General features: G+C 42.1%; 1 protein-coding gene across 4 annotated transcripts in view; it reads left to right on the plus strand.

The window, feature by feature from the left end:
• Nucleotides 1-4,441, plus strand: part of Pls3 (plastin 3) — a 98,410-nt gene extending 93,969 nt beyond the window's left edge. For all 4 annotated transcript variants that reach the window (XM_013126150.3, XM_013126149.3, XM_013126152.3 and 1 more), the window contains one exon: nt 3,214-4,441. In XM_013126150.3, coding sequence (XP_012981604.1) covers nt 3,214-3,346 — 133 coding nt within the window. In that variant the 3' untranslated portion in view covers nt 3,347-4,441. The remainder of the gene's footprint in view (nt 1-3,213) is intronic.
• The last annotated feature ends 11,077 nt before the right edge of the window (nt 4,442-15,518 follow it).

Consider the following 15,518-nt stretch of genomic DNA (forward strand, 5'->3'; position numbering starts at 1 on the left):
TGTATTTGCCTCTTCTTCTTAACTGTTTTATCTCTCTAGGATTTAACATCAATTATATATCAATTTCACCAACATCTCCCCTTTGTACCCCACAGCCAACTACCCAAACCTCTGCTCTTTAGTGAGAATAGCTTTGTGGAGCCCACATAAGACAATGAAGACTGAGCTGGGCACTCCTTTAATCCCAGCACTTGGGAGGCAGAGGCAATCCTGGTGTATAGAGTGAGTTCCAGGACAGCCTTCAAAGCAATACAGAGAAACCCTGTCTCAAAAAACAAACAAACAAAAAAAGACAATGAAGACTATATAACCTCTATATGAATGAAATTTGCAACAGCTTGGGTGAATATGGAGATGATGTTAAATGTCAGATACAAAAATACAAATATGATGTGGTCTTATTTCTGTGAGGGGGAAACATCATTTTTAACCTATATTGTTAAGTGTAGGGGTGTTTTGCCCACAGATATATCTGTACACCACTTGTGTGCCTGTTGCCTGAACAGACCAGAAGAGTGTGTCATATCCCCTGAAAGTGGAGTTACAGATTGTTGTAAGCTACTATATGGGAACTTGAAATTGAACCTGGGTCCTCTAGAAAAGCAGCCAGTGAGCCATCCATCTCTCTAGCCTATGAGGAAAATATCCTTAAGCTTCAGGTTCATCGCAAACAAAAAAGATGGAGAACATTTTTTTAGATGGTTCAAAGGTTTAAAATTATTTTAAGAAAGATTATAATGGTCAGCAAGATGGCTCAGCAGGTAAATGCACTTACTGCAATGTCTGATAACTTTAGTTTGATCCCTGTGCCCACGTGGTAAAAAGTGAGAACTGACTCCTACAAGTTGTTCTCTAACCTCCACACACACACACCTTAAGCACACATCACACATGCACAGGCACACACAAATAAATGTATAAAATCTTTACAATTTGAATATACAAAAGCAAAATTATAAAGCCAGACATTGGGGTACAAGCTTAGAAGTCCAACTACTCAGGAGGCTAAGGCAGGAAAAGCTCAGATTCTAGGCCAGTTGAGGCAGCACAGCAAGACGCAAGACTCAGTCTCAAAATAGAAAAACACACAAGAAAGGCTGGGGGGTAGCTGAGTGGTATAGGACCTGGGACAAGTGAATGAGGCATTGGGATCCATCCTTAGCAACTACCCCACCCCATTAGAACAACAATGTATGGTGGGTGTAGTGACATACAACAACAATCTCAGCACCCTGGAGTCTGAGGCAGGAAGATTGTTATTTCAACAGCAGCCTGTGCTACACAGTGTGATGCTGTCAAGATACAAATAACAAACAAACAAAAACAAAGAATTTGTCACTGTGTCTGAAATTCAAGATCCTCAACTGTTGCTTTAGCAAATTATAGAAACAATTTAATGCAAATTAGTACGAACTTCAAACAAGGCAAAAAGAACCCTTGCAAGGATAGCTGGCCATACCTTAGAGTGTTTGTCTATATCTTTTACTTTATTTAAACACATTATCCAATTATGCCTCTGTCACTACAATGAATCAAGCACTCTTGCAATATATGCTGAGTTTACCTTCTTAAGCTACCAGAGCAGCAGGGCACTTGTTATCCCTTACCAGAAGCTTGAGCATTAGAAATTTCTAACATTATACCAATATGTAGATCTTTTCCCCTATCTCTTCCATTCTTCACTGAAGACTAAAGACTAATACTGTGCTCTAGTTTACTGGGTGACCCATGATAACTATACCAATACATGCTGATGACCAATCTTCAGCAATGCTTTGTAGGATGGCAAAGACGCTGCCCTGAAAAACTTGGAAATTGGGCACATCATTTCTTTCTTCTTTGAAAAGTATTTGGAGTGGGAATGATAAAATTTCAGTACCCATAAAGATTCCTGTTGCAGTATCTTGGAAATGCTTCCTGGATCATTTGAAGTGTGCTCCTGCCTGTTCTACTAACTGCACATGTCAGTATTTTCATCTCATACCTTTCCTAACTTTGCGCAGCAACTCTCTGTGTAGCATGCAGTTCCTCACCTGTAGCTTTAGTATTTGGAAGTACTTGGTGCATCAACCTAGGCATTTGAGTTTTACTTCTGGCACTTAAGGGTTGGGAAATAGCACACACAAGTTCCTGAGTTCCATGCCCAGCACCACACTCACAAAAGTAAAGTATCTGTTATCTCATTACACTAAACAGAGAAATTCATAATTGATTGTGCAGTCAACCTGGGAAATTACACACATGCACACACTTCATTTTTATGTGAAGTCAGTGCAAAATAGATTGTAAAATTTAGTATAACTTGAGGCTGGAGAACTGGGGGCCCAGAAGATAAGAGCACTTGTTGCTCTTACAGGGGACCTGGGTCAGTTCCCAGCACCCACATGGTGACTCACAAACATCTGTAACTCCATTTCCAGGAGAACTAATGACCTCTTATGACCTCTTCAATCACCAGGAACATATGTGGTGTCCATACTTGCGTAAAGAGAAAAGACTCATATACATAAATCTCATGTTTTGATTACATATAAGTTAAAAATCAATTATTAATTGGTACTTTGTTTTTATTTCTGAAACAATGTCTCATTGTGTAGTTCTGGCTGCTTTCAAACTTACCGGGACCATTTGGCCTCATCATCTGCCTCCACAATACTAGGGTTATAGAATTATAAGAATGTGCCACCATGCCCAATTCTCAGATTTGTGCTTTCAATACAGAATTTTTGCATCCCAGCCACCAGATTATATAAGAGGAAATAGATGGTGTCCTTGGAACTGGAGACATGGGTCAGTGGTTAAGAGCATTGGCTATTCTTCTAGAGAACCTAGGCTTAGGTTCCAGCACCCACAGGGTAACTCACAACTTCCATAACTCCAGTTTCAGGGGATTCGACACCCTCACACTGACATACATGCAGGCAAAACACAAAAGCACATAAAACAAAAATGAACTCTCTCTCTCTCTCTCTCTCTCTCTCTCTCTCTCTCTCTCTGAGACAGGGTTTCTCTGTGACTTTGGAGGTTATCCAGCTCTTTGTAGACCAGGCTGGTCTCAAACTCACAGAGATCCACCTACCTCTGCCTCCCGAGTGCTGAGATTAAAGGCATGTGCCTCCGCCACCAGGTGAATGAAATCTTTTTTTTTTTAAATTCGCAGGTACCCTTGACAAAGAAAAAGCTCATTTTGATTTTTGTCTCCTCAAAAACTAGGTACGCAGTGTCCATGGCTAGAAGAATTGGAGCCCGAGTGTATGCTCTCCCTGAAGACCTTGTGGAAGTAAAACCCAAGATGGTCATGACCGTGTTTGCGTGTTTGATGGGCAGGGGGATGAAGAGAGTGTAAAATAACCAATCTAAATAGAACCATCCTTACTCGCAGGTGCATGATTGGCAAGTCAGCTATTCCCAGGTGAAGTGCTCATGGCTTAAAGAATTCTCAGTCATTTAAAGGACTTTTAGTTTTGATTAACAAGACTAGCTCATCATGACAGCCTTCGGGGAAAGACTTTTAGAAACAAGCAACTCCTCTTTCCCTTCTAGTTGGATCTGTTCAGCACTCCTGAACATGCTCACAGCCGACCATCTGCTTTCTCCTCCTAGAATACTGCCCTTGACATTTTCTGATGCTGTGTATTACCTCTCTGTGTATCTTTCCAGTCTTAGGCTGTCCATCTCTTGAGACTTGCTTAGATGGGTAGATAGCCATAGTGTTAACTTTGCCATTTTGCTTTCCAAGTTCTTACTGGAGAACTGTGGTCACATGCTATGTGCAGATGAGTGTCCTTGCTTACTTTGTAGTGCTGAAAATCTGCTCAAGTAACTGGCTGTGCAGAATGTACTAGAAGCTTTTCTCAATCGTTTATTCTAAAAATCAGTATCTTTTTACAGTATTCTTTCTACATGATTATTTTTTGTACATTTAAGAATATTTTGATTACGGTCAACAAGTCTGCTGATTTGCTACTTTTTTAAAGGGGACTTCAAGTAAGTGAAAGAAAAAGCATAAACTATAGGGGGAGGAAAATGGAGCCTAAGATTGTGTTTCCCGCTCACACCCAGGATAAATCAAATGAAACATTTTTCCTTCAATAAATCAGTTCGACACATGCTTCTTTGTTTTGAAAACTTTATCACAAAACTCTCGTTTGATCTAAAATGCTGTTGAATATTACACTTTTGGGAAGAGAGTGAGCTCAGAATTTCAATGGGGACTCAATAAGCAAAGTATGCTAAGTGTACAATATATTTTTAAATTTAACACATATAACAAGGAGATGTGATCACAAGAAAAGGGAAAGTATGTATGTCAGACTTGATGTTCTCTTGCTTTGTCAAGCTTTTTTGCTGTAGTTCTCAAGATCATATGTTAATCTAACTCTGACAAGTGATGTAATCTGGTAGTACCATAGTAGTCCAAATAAAGGCATTTGCATATTAATTAGTCTCTCGGGGTTTTTTCTTTGTTTTGTTTTAAAGGATTGTTTTTATTCCTATTGTGTGTTGGGGGGGGTGCCTATGGCCTACAGAGAAGGCATTGGTCCTACACAGAGGGCTTTGGTTCCCCTGGATCTGGAGTTCCAGGCTGTTGCCATCTATCTGGTGAGGGTGCTGGTCACCAAACTTGGGTCCTCTGAAAGAGCAGCAAGCACTCTTAACAGACTGAGCCATCTCTCCAGTTCAATGTTCTTGTTTGTTTGTTTGTATTTAAAGATTTATTTACTATGTATACAGTGTTCTGTCTACATGTATCCCTGCAGGCCAGAAGAAATCACCAGATCTCATTACAGATGGTTGTGAGCCACCATGTGGTCACTGGGAATTGAACTCAGGACCTCTGGAAAAGCAGTCAATGCTCTTAACCACGGAGTCACCTCTACAGTCCACACTGTTTTGTTTTTGAGATAGGTGTCTGTAACACAGTAAAAAAAAAGTCCCAGAGACAGACATTGGAGTTCAAACTTAAAGCTGAAGATCAGAAAAGCAAAGCAGCTAGCCACTAGCTCTTACCTGTACCTCAGCTCAGACCAAAGGGGCAATCCTCAAACTGTTCCTGACTTCACTGCTCCTCAGATTCACTCAGACTGTTATGTTCTCTCCTCAACGTGACTAGAGACTAACCCTCAGACTGAATGCCAGCTCAGAGATCCTGTTCCTGTCTTATATACCTCCCTAATGCTGGGATTAAAGGCATGTGATCCCAGGTGCCAAGATCGTCTTTGTTTGAGCTGTTTCTTTTAGAACTGGGTCAATTTCAAGCAGTCAGTGTGGCCTTGAACTAAGGCCTGTATACTAAGATCTGTATACCTCTTAATCCTGAGTCCTGGGATTAAAAATGTGTATCACCACTGATCTCTATAGCTTGAGACTGGCATTGCTTTCCGAATTCTCAGGCAAGTTTTAATAAGCCATAAAAAATCACCACAGGTATCCCTGTATAGCTCAAGATGGTTTTGGACTTGGGTCTTTCCACTTCAGTTTCCCTAGCTAGTCTTACAGATATGCCTGCCCCTAGTCTCCTCTTAGTCCTGCCCCATAGTCATATGTCAATGTTGACTTGCTTTTCCTCCTTTTTCTATTATAGTCTATCCTCTGGATGCCAAGACCACTCTCCTTGTTGTATCCACCAAAAATATACCCAGACGTGGCCCATTGTCCCCTGGGATACAAAATGAACCTTAGTTGACAAGCATGGGGTTAGGATGCCCTTTTAATGTCTTGTGTGATTAATAACATGAAGTCCAGTCCTTTTAGAATCTAGTTCCATGACACCTTTATAATGTAGTTTGAATAAGCATGGTGATGTTCACCTGTTGTTGCAACACTTGGGAGGGTGAGGGAGAAGGATGACCATTTGTAAGACAGCCTCAGCAGTGTAGTGAAACCATGTCTTAGAAATAAAGAAAAAATGAAAAAGGCTGGGTAGTGGCGATACACGCCTTTGATCCCAGCACTTGAGAGGTAGAGGCAGATAATCTCTGTGAGTTTGAGGCCAGCCTGGTCTACAGAGTGAGTTTTAGCACAGCCACGGCTACAAACAGAGACCTTGTCTCAAAATAGCAAGTAAAAGAAAGAAATTATACTTACTTTCTGAAAAAGTTTGACAAGGACTTACTAAATATACCACAATTTCTAAAGACAGAATGTAAGAATGAAAATTTTGATAAATCTACTTTAGGGGCAATGAGATTTTTATTTTTATTGTTTCTGGAATTCACTAGCTAGGAATTCTAACAGAATGAGTGAGGTCAGTGAAAGATCCTGCCTCAAAGAATAAATTAATTTGAAGAACAAATACATAGAAAAAATACGTTAAACAAGAGTAACAGCCAGGTATGATGGTGCTTACAGGTGGGGCATAATCCAATCCTTGAGAAACAGATTTAATCATAAACAGGAATGAACTTACTTTGTCTTTACTATAAAATGACTTTCAAGCCTAAGATGGAGGCAGAGTGGTTCACCAGCTGGGGAAATTATTCAAAGTTAATATAGCTCTTGACAATCTTGCAGAGGACTGACGTTCCCTTACCAGCACACAAATGGCAGCACCTAAGGAACTAAAACCCCAGTTCCAGCAAAAATATTATGCCTTCTTGTGCTTTCTGAGAGAACTGCAGACCTGTGCTACACTTTCATACATGTAGGCTAAATATTCAAACTCATCAAATAGTTTTAGAAATCTTAAAAAATAATCACACACACATATTTTTAGATGTGTGAGTTTTACCTGAGTGTGTATTTGATCACAGACTATGTGCCTGATACCTACAGTGTCCAGAATACCTTGTCATATCCCCTGGAACTGGAGTTACAGACAGATGTGAGTCACAATGTCGGTGCTGGAAACAGAACCTGAGTACTTTGGATGAGCATCCAGAGCTCTTAACCACTGAGCCCTTTCATGAAATTCCCCCCTCACTCACACACACACAATGCACACATTATTATTATTACGATTATTATTATTGTATTTAATTTGTGGGGGTAAGACAGGGTTCTCAGTGTAGTCCTAGCTGTCCTAAAACTCATTCTGTAGACTAGGCTGGCCTGGAACTCCGATATCTGCCTGCCTCTACCTCCAGAGTTCTGGGATTAAAGATGTGCACTACCACTGCCCAGCCACACATTATTTTAAATTGTTTAGGCAAGGTTTCTGTATCCCAGGCTAGCTTCTAGCTCACTGGGAGTCATTTCAAACTCCTCGTCTTCCTTGCCTCCTCCCCTTAACTGCTGGAAGTACACACTTGTGCCACCATGCTTAAATTTACTTGGTACCAGGAATCAAACCCCAAGACTCTATGCTCACACACTGTACCAAATCCACTATAGTCTTAGCCCTAAGAATTCTCCACCCACCCCTTATGTATGGGGGTATTTTGTCAGCGTATATCTTTGTACCTGGTACATACAAGTACCCAATGTCTGGGACAAAAACCACCAAGAGACCAGATCCTATACAAAAGCAAATAGTCTTTTTAATTTAATTTAAGTCCTGCATCCATCTGACACAGGGGGTTGAGTAGGAATGACCCTGAGTAGCAGTGGGGCAGGGCATATAGTAGAGGTACAGCAAAGGGAGTGTCTGGGGATCTGCTAGTTGCATAGTCTCAGATTTGGCATAACTCTGGGCTGGGGGATCCTGTCCTGAGTTGATTGGTCAGCTCTAGCTACAGAAAGGTTGCTATACCTGGAAGCCATTTAAGGGCCATTGCTACCAACTGCATTCCACAATTATCAGTAAGGCACATGCAGAGTCCTACAGCTAACTTCTGATTGGTTCCTTACTGATCCTGCTGGGTAAGGGGCCTATATCTTGCTAGATCTTTTCTGTGGACTATCATGGCTACCAAAGCAGGGCCCTGGACCTTCAATACAAAGCCAAAAAAAAAGAAAACCTGGAAATTGGAGTTACAGATGGTTGTGAACCACCTTGTGTTTGCTGGGAATTTGACCTTGGTCATTTGGAGGGCCAGTCGGCATTTTTCATTGCTGAGCCATCTTTCTACCTTTCCAGCAAGGGGAAAGCAAAGGGTTTATGCCACAGGAGTACCACACACAAGGCTCACTTTGGCCAAGCCATTTAGGTTGCTGTCATTCCAAGAAATCAACTGGGTAAAAGGCTTTTGACTTTTGAATGGCCATTACTCCCTAAGGAAAAAGAGAAGAAAAACTAAGCAGAGTCAGGAAAGGGCTTCTGCAGACCAGGGAACACCTACAATCCCAGCCCAGGGATCTCTCAGAAATTTCACCTGGGAGAAATTTCAAGCTCCATTCACTTACCACTTCCTCGAAGAAGTGTGGCTGTGGCCTGAGTCTTTGCCCCTACCTCAAACATCCCTCTAGGGGAAGGCAATGTGGTTATTGTGAGATTTCTTGATGACCTGAAATGCAAAGACACCTGCTTGGCCAGGATAAAGCACCTCATTGGCTCCATTGTCTCCTTTCTCTCTGCACAGTTTTTTTCTATTTCTACCCAAGCAGCCAAGAAATCAGTGGGGGTATAAACAAAACCATTGGAGTAGGGCTTTTGGACCCAATGCTGGGCACAGCAGCCCCCAGGTAGTCATAAGGTGAGCCTCAGATAAAAAGAAAACTGCTGGGGGGATGGGTAGGGCAGGGAATGGAGGCAGCAAACCCTGCCCTGATGGCCACATTTCAAAGCCAGTTGTGGCGCTTCTGGTGTGGATCAGCAGTTAGACCCTGCTTGGCAAGTCTGGGAACCTGGGTTCCAAAACCCCAGCACTTTTCTTGGGATTTTAGTGTTTGTGTTACCATGGATCTGCAATCAAAAGGAAACCCCTGAATCAGACTACCATCAGCAAAACACATTAAGAGGTATGTTACAGAAGCCTGTTGTAGTCAGGCCTTTTTATCTGTAAAGGTTCCAATGGTTTGACCTCAACAGGGTTTTGTTCATCCCAGGCACAATGCCCTTGCCCAAGGCCTAGAGACAGTAAGCAAGTTCTGGGGTAGTGACTTTCACACGCAAAGTAACCACTCCACTCCCACCCTGTTCACTACTATTTCCCTAACACTAATCTCCCCAGGGCAAGTCTGGACTCAACGACTGAAATCATTAAAATTACCCAACATTTAACCTTTCTCAAAGTGGCCAACTTCTCTTTTTTATTTTTTTATCATTTTTTATTTTAATTTTAAATAGCTTGTTTTACATGTCAATCCCAGTTCCCTCTCCCTCCCCTCCTCCCACACTCCCCTTCCCCCCCACTCTCCCATCCTATTGCCAAATCCTTCCACATAGGGGATATCTAGAGTCTCTCATTTCACTCTGGGTAGGGTGAGGCACTCCCCTAAGAGTCCAGGCTGAGAGAGCATCCCTCTTAGTATCAACATAATAAAAATGGCAATCTTGCCAAAAGCAGTCTACAGATTCAAGGTCAACTTCTCTTTTAGGATGTAGGAACAGTGTTCTCAAGAATGCCTACAGTAGGATCTGATGCCCTCTTCTGGCATGCAAGAATTTATGCAGAGCACTCACTCATAAAATATAAATAAAAAATTAAAACCAATAGAATCGCCATCTTGGGGTTGGAGAGATGGTTCTGTGGATAAGAGTCCTGGCTGCTCTAACAGAGAGCCCAGATTCAATTCCCAGCACCCATGTGGCAGCCCACTGCTGTCTGCAATTCAGTGCCAATGAAACCCACACCCCCACTCAGACATGCATTTATGCAATACACAAATGCACATGAAATAAAAATCAATGTTTAAAAGAGAATTGGCACCTCCGGAACTATGGATCTCACTTTACCCCCAAATGATAGAGTGACTGCCTTAAAGCAGAGTGTGTGTCCTTAATTTTAGCAGTTTAAAGACAGAGTCAGGAAGGTCAAAATTTTGAAATCATCTTAGGCTCCATAAAGACCATGAACTACAGAGACCCTGTCTTAGGAGGAAACGACAAACAACCAAAGAAAAGTGGCTTTTTCTGGGATTGGGAGGCTTGGATTAGAACCCAGAACTTTACACATGCTAAGCATTTTCCCTACATTGAATGGACTTTTTTGTTACTTTTATTACATGGTGCTATGCATGCATGTATGTATTGTGAGAGTGTCAGATCTTGGAGTTATAGACACTTGTGACCTGCCATGTGGGTTCTGGGAATCGAACCCAGGTCCTCTAGAAAAGCACTCAGTGTTCTTAGCCACTGAGCCACCTTTCCAACCCCCTTTCTGACTATTTTCAATTCTTTAAAATCATGAGGCAAGTGAAAAGACAAGAGTGAAGTCCTATTACTTCTGTATTTGTGGCCTATCAAATTAACCAGGCTGAAATTTTAACATTACTCACTCTGGTCAAGGAATAAAGTCATGCATGAACACCTAGTAGCTAAATACTGGTATCATTCATTTCCTTTTGATTGGCAGTGCTGGGGTGCCACCCAGGACCTCCTGCATGCTATGCAAATACTGTAGCTACACCCATTAGCCCATGGGACTCTTGAGAAGTTTTTGTGAGTCTCCTTTTGGTTTGAGACAGTATCTGGCTACAAGCATAGATAGGCTTCTGCTGCCTCTGCCTTCTGAGTGCAGGGTCATGGATGTGGGTCACCAGGTCTACCTCACATGGTCTTATGTAAAGGACATTAGTTAAGAACTTAAAGCATCTAGACAGTTACTTACTCACAAACAGAGTAGAAATGTATGGACAGATGATTCAGACCAAACACCCCCAGAGTAACTGAGCTAAGGTCTACTTCTGCAAGCAAAACAAAATTCCCGGCAAACAGGAGGCAGAGGCAGGCAGATCTCTGTGAGTTCGAGACTAGCCTGGTCTACAAGAGCTAGTTTCAGGACAGCCTTCAAAGTCACAGAGAAACCCTGTCTCGAAACAAACAAACAAAGAAAATCCCGGCAAACAACACAAAATCCCATTCAGGACACAAAGGGAAAAGACCACCAGCACTTTTCAGTGCAGAGGTAGAATAAGGAGCTCTCAACATGCAACAAAGATGGTAATGTAGGTGAGGGGTCGGCACACAATCACAACTATCATATTTGTATGGGTAAGGGCCATATATCAGCCTTTCGGGGAAACTAATTGGTCCATTTATGAATTCATAATACCACCTGTTAAGTATATGCCAGAAACACTTGTGTCAAAGCATGACGCTTCTCTTCCATGCAGTTGCACTATGTAACTGCTGTATTATGACTGACTATAAATGGCAGTTTAGTATGCACTGAAGTGACAAGCTTTGGTCGGTGTGTGTGCGTTCGTGCCTGTGTGCCTGCGTGTGTGTGTGTGTGTGTGTGTGTGTGTGTGTGTGTGTGTGTGTGTGTGTAAAGCTATGAAAAGATTCTATGAAGCTAATTGTTTTGTTGGAAATCCTGGCGCTCACAGAGTATAAGAATGCTGCAAGTCGAGAGACAAATTATCTTGGACAGACCTCTACCGATTAAGAGCTTCCTATTGCGGGTCTCTCCATCTGAACTAGCATCCCCGTGACTGTCAGGATCACTACCTTCTACCACCCCAAAGTCTACGAATGTTATTAAATGACCATTGATCCTATAATGGATTTAACCAGCTTGCTTCAGTCCCCCTATTTGATGATCCCAGCATTACAATTGGTGAGAGAGGGATGGGACCCAGAGAGAGGAACTCCTGGCATTGGTGGGACATTGCCTTTAGAAATTCATTGATAATCGTTATGCAATGAACAGTGAATTATTTTTCTAGGTCCCATCTTTACTCAATAGTTCTTAGTGTGCTAACAAGCACATATTCGTAATCCTCTATGGCTAATACATCTAAAAAGTTTGGAATACTCTAGTTCAGTATATTGCAAGTCTATCATAGGGTTTTATCATTCCTTGGTTTACTAACTTAAATTTTATTTCCAGGCTGTGTTGGCACATATCTTTAATGCCAGCATTTGGGAAGCAGAGGCAGGCAGATCTCTGAGACTGAGGCCAGGCTGCACTACAGAGTGGGTTACAGGACATCCAAGTCTACACGGTGATGCCCTGTTTTGTGAAACCAAAAGGGCTGGAGAGATGGTTCAGTGGTTAAGAGTACCAGCTGCTCTTCCAGAGAGTTCAATTACCAGCAACCACATGGTGGCTTACAAACATTTGTAGTGAAATTTCATGTGCAGGCATACATGCAGGAAGAACACTATAGACATAATGAATAAATAAAAATCAATTTTAAAAAAGAAAATGCATTTCTTTTTTTCATTTTTTATTTTAATTTTAAATAGCTTGTTTTACATGTCAATCCCAGTTCCCTCTCCCTCCCCTCTTCCCGCACTCCCCTTCCCCCCCTCCCTCCCACCCTATTGCCAAATCCTTCCACATAGGGGTTATCTAGAGTCTGTCATTTTACTCTTGGTAGGGTCAAGGCACTCCCCTAAGAGTCCAGGCTGAGAGAGCATCTCTCTTTGTGCTATAGGCACATGAAGACAGTTTGTATACCAGGGATAGACACTGATCCACAGCTCAGGGCCCCATAGGTTGCCCAGGCCTTCTCGCTGACACTCACATTTGGGGGGTCCAGATCAGTCCCATGCTGGCCTCCCCGCTGTCGGTCTGGGGTCCAAGAGCACTCCCCTGTTCAGATCAGCTGTCTCTGCTGGTTTTGCCAGCCCATTCTTTGCCAATTTGCTCATCACTCCTCTCTGTCACTGGGTTCCTTGGGTTCAGTTCAGTGATTAGTTGTGTGTTTGCCTCTGCTTCCAATGGAAGCAGAAAATGCATTTCTTTTAAAGAGAGAAGAGACAGAGAATGTGAAAGATATGTAGTGTTAATCCCAAAGATTGGAGGAGAAAGAACACCAACCCAAGTCATCATTGCCAACTGAATTAAAGCAAGCAATTAATTGAAACTACATTTTTTTATTTTTGTATACATGCTGCCTTCCCCTAAGCCTGAGTTCAAGATGTCAACGTTGTATATGAGAAAGAGAAAGTTTTTGTAACTCAGGGGTAGGTGTTTTAAAGGGGGATTAGGCCAGCAAGTAGGTGGAGGTACAGGAGTAGATCATAAGCATAACAGGTTAATCATAGCAACCCCCTGAAACAAGGCATAGCTGCAATGTGGGCATAATCATGTGTGATAACAACAGGTCGTCATAACAGCCTTCTGAAACAAAGGCATGGTCGTCCTACCCAGGGACAGGCAGTACAGAACTGGCTGTAGTTAAGGTTACAGGTGAGACATTGCCCAATCCTGGAGAAACAAAGGCTTAATCATGAATAGGAATGAACATCGTTTGTCTTTGTGACAAGATGGAGGAAGGCTTGTTCATCAGTAGTCCAAGCTAGCCTCAAACCCACTGTGTAGTAGTCAAAGATGTTAATTAATTTCTGATTTTCCTTCCTCCAGCCCCCAACCCCCGTGGTGCTGGGCTTCTAGTCATGAGCCACCATGCTTGATTTTTGCAGTGCTGGGAATTGGACCCTGGACTTCCTGAATATTTGGTGAGCACTCTATCAAATGAGCTATCTCTCTAGCGAAAGTTGTTTTTGAATTCATAGGGGAGAATCCGGCTAGAACACTGTACTCAATTGCAATTTTTAGCCAAATATAGACTGCTGTTAACTGTAAAATATGTATCAATCCCATTGTTAATGAACAGCTGATTGACCATTTGCTAGGTTTGACTTTAGGGGCAGAGAAACACAAGAAGACAGAAGGGCAGAGTCTGATATTCCACAGCCAGACAGAGAGGGAGCAGAACGTGTATAAATCCAGGGAACGCCTTTAATCCCAGCACTTGGGAGGCAGAGTCAGGCGGGTCTCTGTGAGTTCGAGGCCAGCCTGGTCTACAAAGCAAGGTCCAGAATAGGCTCCAAATCAGTAAAAGAGAAACCCTATCTTGAAATAAACCACACACACACACACACACACACACACACACACACACACACACACACACACAAACCTGAGAGAGCAAGCCAGAAGTCATGTAGCAGCACATAGATTAGTAGAAATGGGTTAATTTAAGTTATAAGAACTGACTGAAACAGGGCATGGGTGATGCTCCCCTTTACTCCCAGCACTCAGGAGGCAGCAGCAGGCAGATCTTCTGTGTGAGTTCAAGGTCAGGATAGTCTACAGAGAAGATTCTGGGACAGACTCCAAAATTACAGAAAAAGCCTACCTCAGTAAAACAAGAGCTAGCTATGAAGCAGCCCAAGGTATCAGCCAAGCATTTATAATAATAACAAGTTTCTCTGAACACAGGTCCTCCCAGAAACTTTCTGAAACATGATGTGCTATCCAGATTATTCTTTGAATCAGGCAATCAGAATGTTGGAGCGCAAAGAGTATTCATCCTGCCCAAATCTAATGTCTTTCTATGACATAGTGAAATAATAAAGCAATGTATAGATGTGGGGGCTAATTAAAAGATTTAGGGACTGGGGTATAGCTTAAGCAGGAGATTCAGTTCTCAGCATAGTCACCTGTTATAGGATGTAGATAATGATATACATATAATTATGAAAATGACCAGGATACCTCACAATCCAGTGTGGATAACACAGTTGAATTAAACTATTCCTCACTAGCTTGGCTTGGTGGTGCAGACTTATAACTCCAACTACTGGAGATAAAGGCAGGGACATAGAAAGTTCAAAACCAGCTTGAGCAATTGAGTCAGACCCTATCTCAAAACATTTTTTTAATTACAAAGAGCTAGAGATGTAGTTCAGAAGTCCAGTGCCTGTTCAGTCTCCAATAAGATAAAAAACAAAAACACACAGAGATTGATAGACGATACATAGATTTCTAATCAAGAGGGATGTATGCCTTTAGTACCAGCACTTGGAAGGGAGGCAGAGGCAGGTGAATCCCTTGATTCTAGGCCAGCATAGTCTATAGAGCCAGTTCTGGGACAGCAGGAGCAACAAGAGAAACCCTGTCTCAAAAAGCAAACAAACAAAAAGTTTCTAAATAACATTTTTCTGAAGAATATGAAATGTCAAATATTTAAATTGGGACCATGAAGCACTGTGGAGGTGGCTCAGTGAATAAGAGCACTTGTTGATAAGTTTGACTACCTGAGTTCAATCCTAGCAGGTATCTAAAAAGTCAGGTGGGGCCTCGTGTGTTTGGAGTAGAGGCAGGAGCATTCATGAGGCAAGCTCTAGGTTTAATGAGAGGTTTACTGTGTGAACAGAGAGTGATGAAGTAGAAAACCTGATTTGTCTTGTGGACAATTTTGGTAAATCTGTGTGTTTCCATGAGGCTGTGTGATGGGGCAATTCCTTTTGTGTATATGCCTCTTTTTGGTTAATGAATAAAGCACTGTTGGTCAATAGGGAAGCAAGTTAGGTGGGACTAGGAGTCACAGAGGATTCTGAGAAACAGAGGCACAGTCAGTCACGATGTAGGTCGAGGGAGAAATAAGTGGTCTTGACCCTTTCTCCGGTAAGAGATGATCATGTGGAAATATTTAGATTAGCAGTTAGGGGTTAATAATTAAGTCAGAGGTAGCCGATAAGAAATCAAAGCAAACAGCAAACACCACCATTATTAAAATAA

Source organism: Mesocricetus auratus, unplaced genomic scaffold, assembly GCF_017639785.1.
Source record: "Mesocricetus auratus isolate SY011 unplaced genomic scaffold, BCM_Maur_2.0 Super-Scaffold_100003, whole genome shotgun sequence".
NCBI classification, from domain to species: Eukaryota; Metazoa; Chordata; class Mammalia; order Rodentia; family Cricetidae; genus Mesocricetus; species Mesocricetus auratus.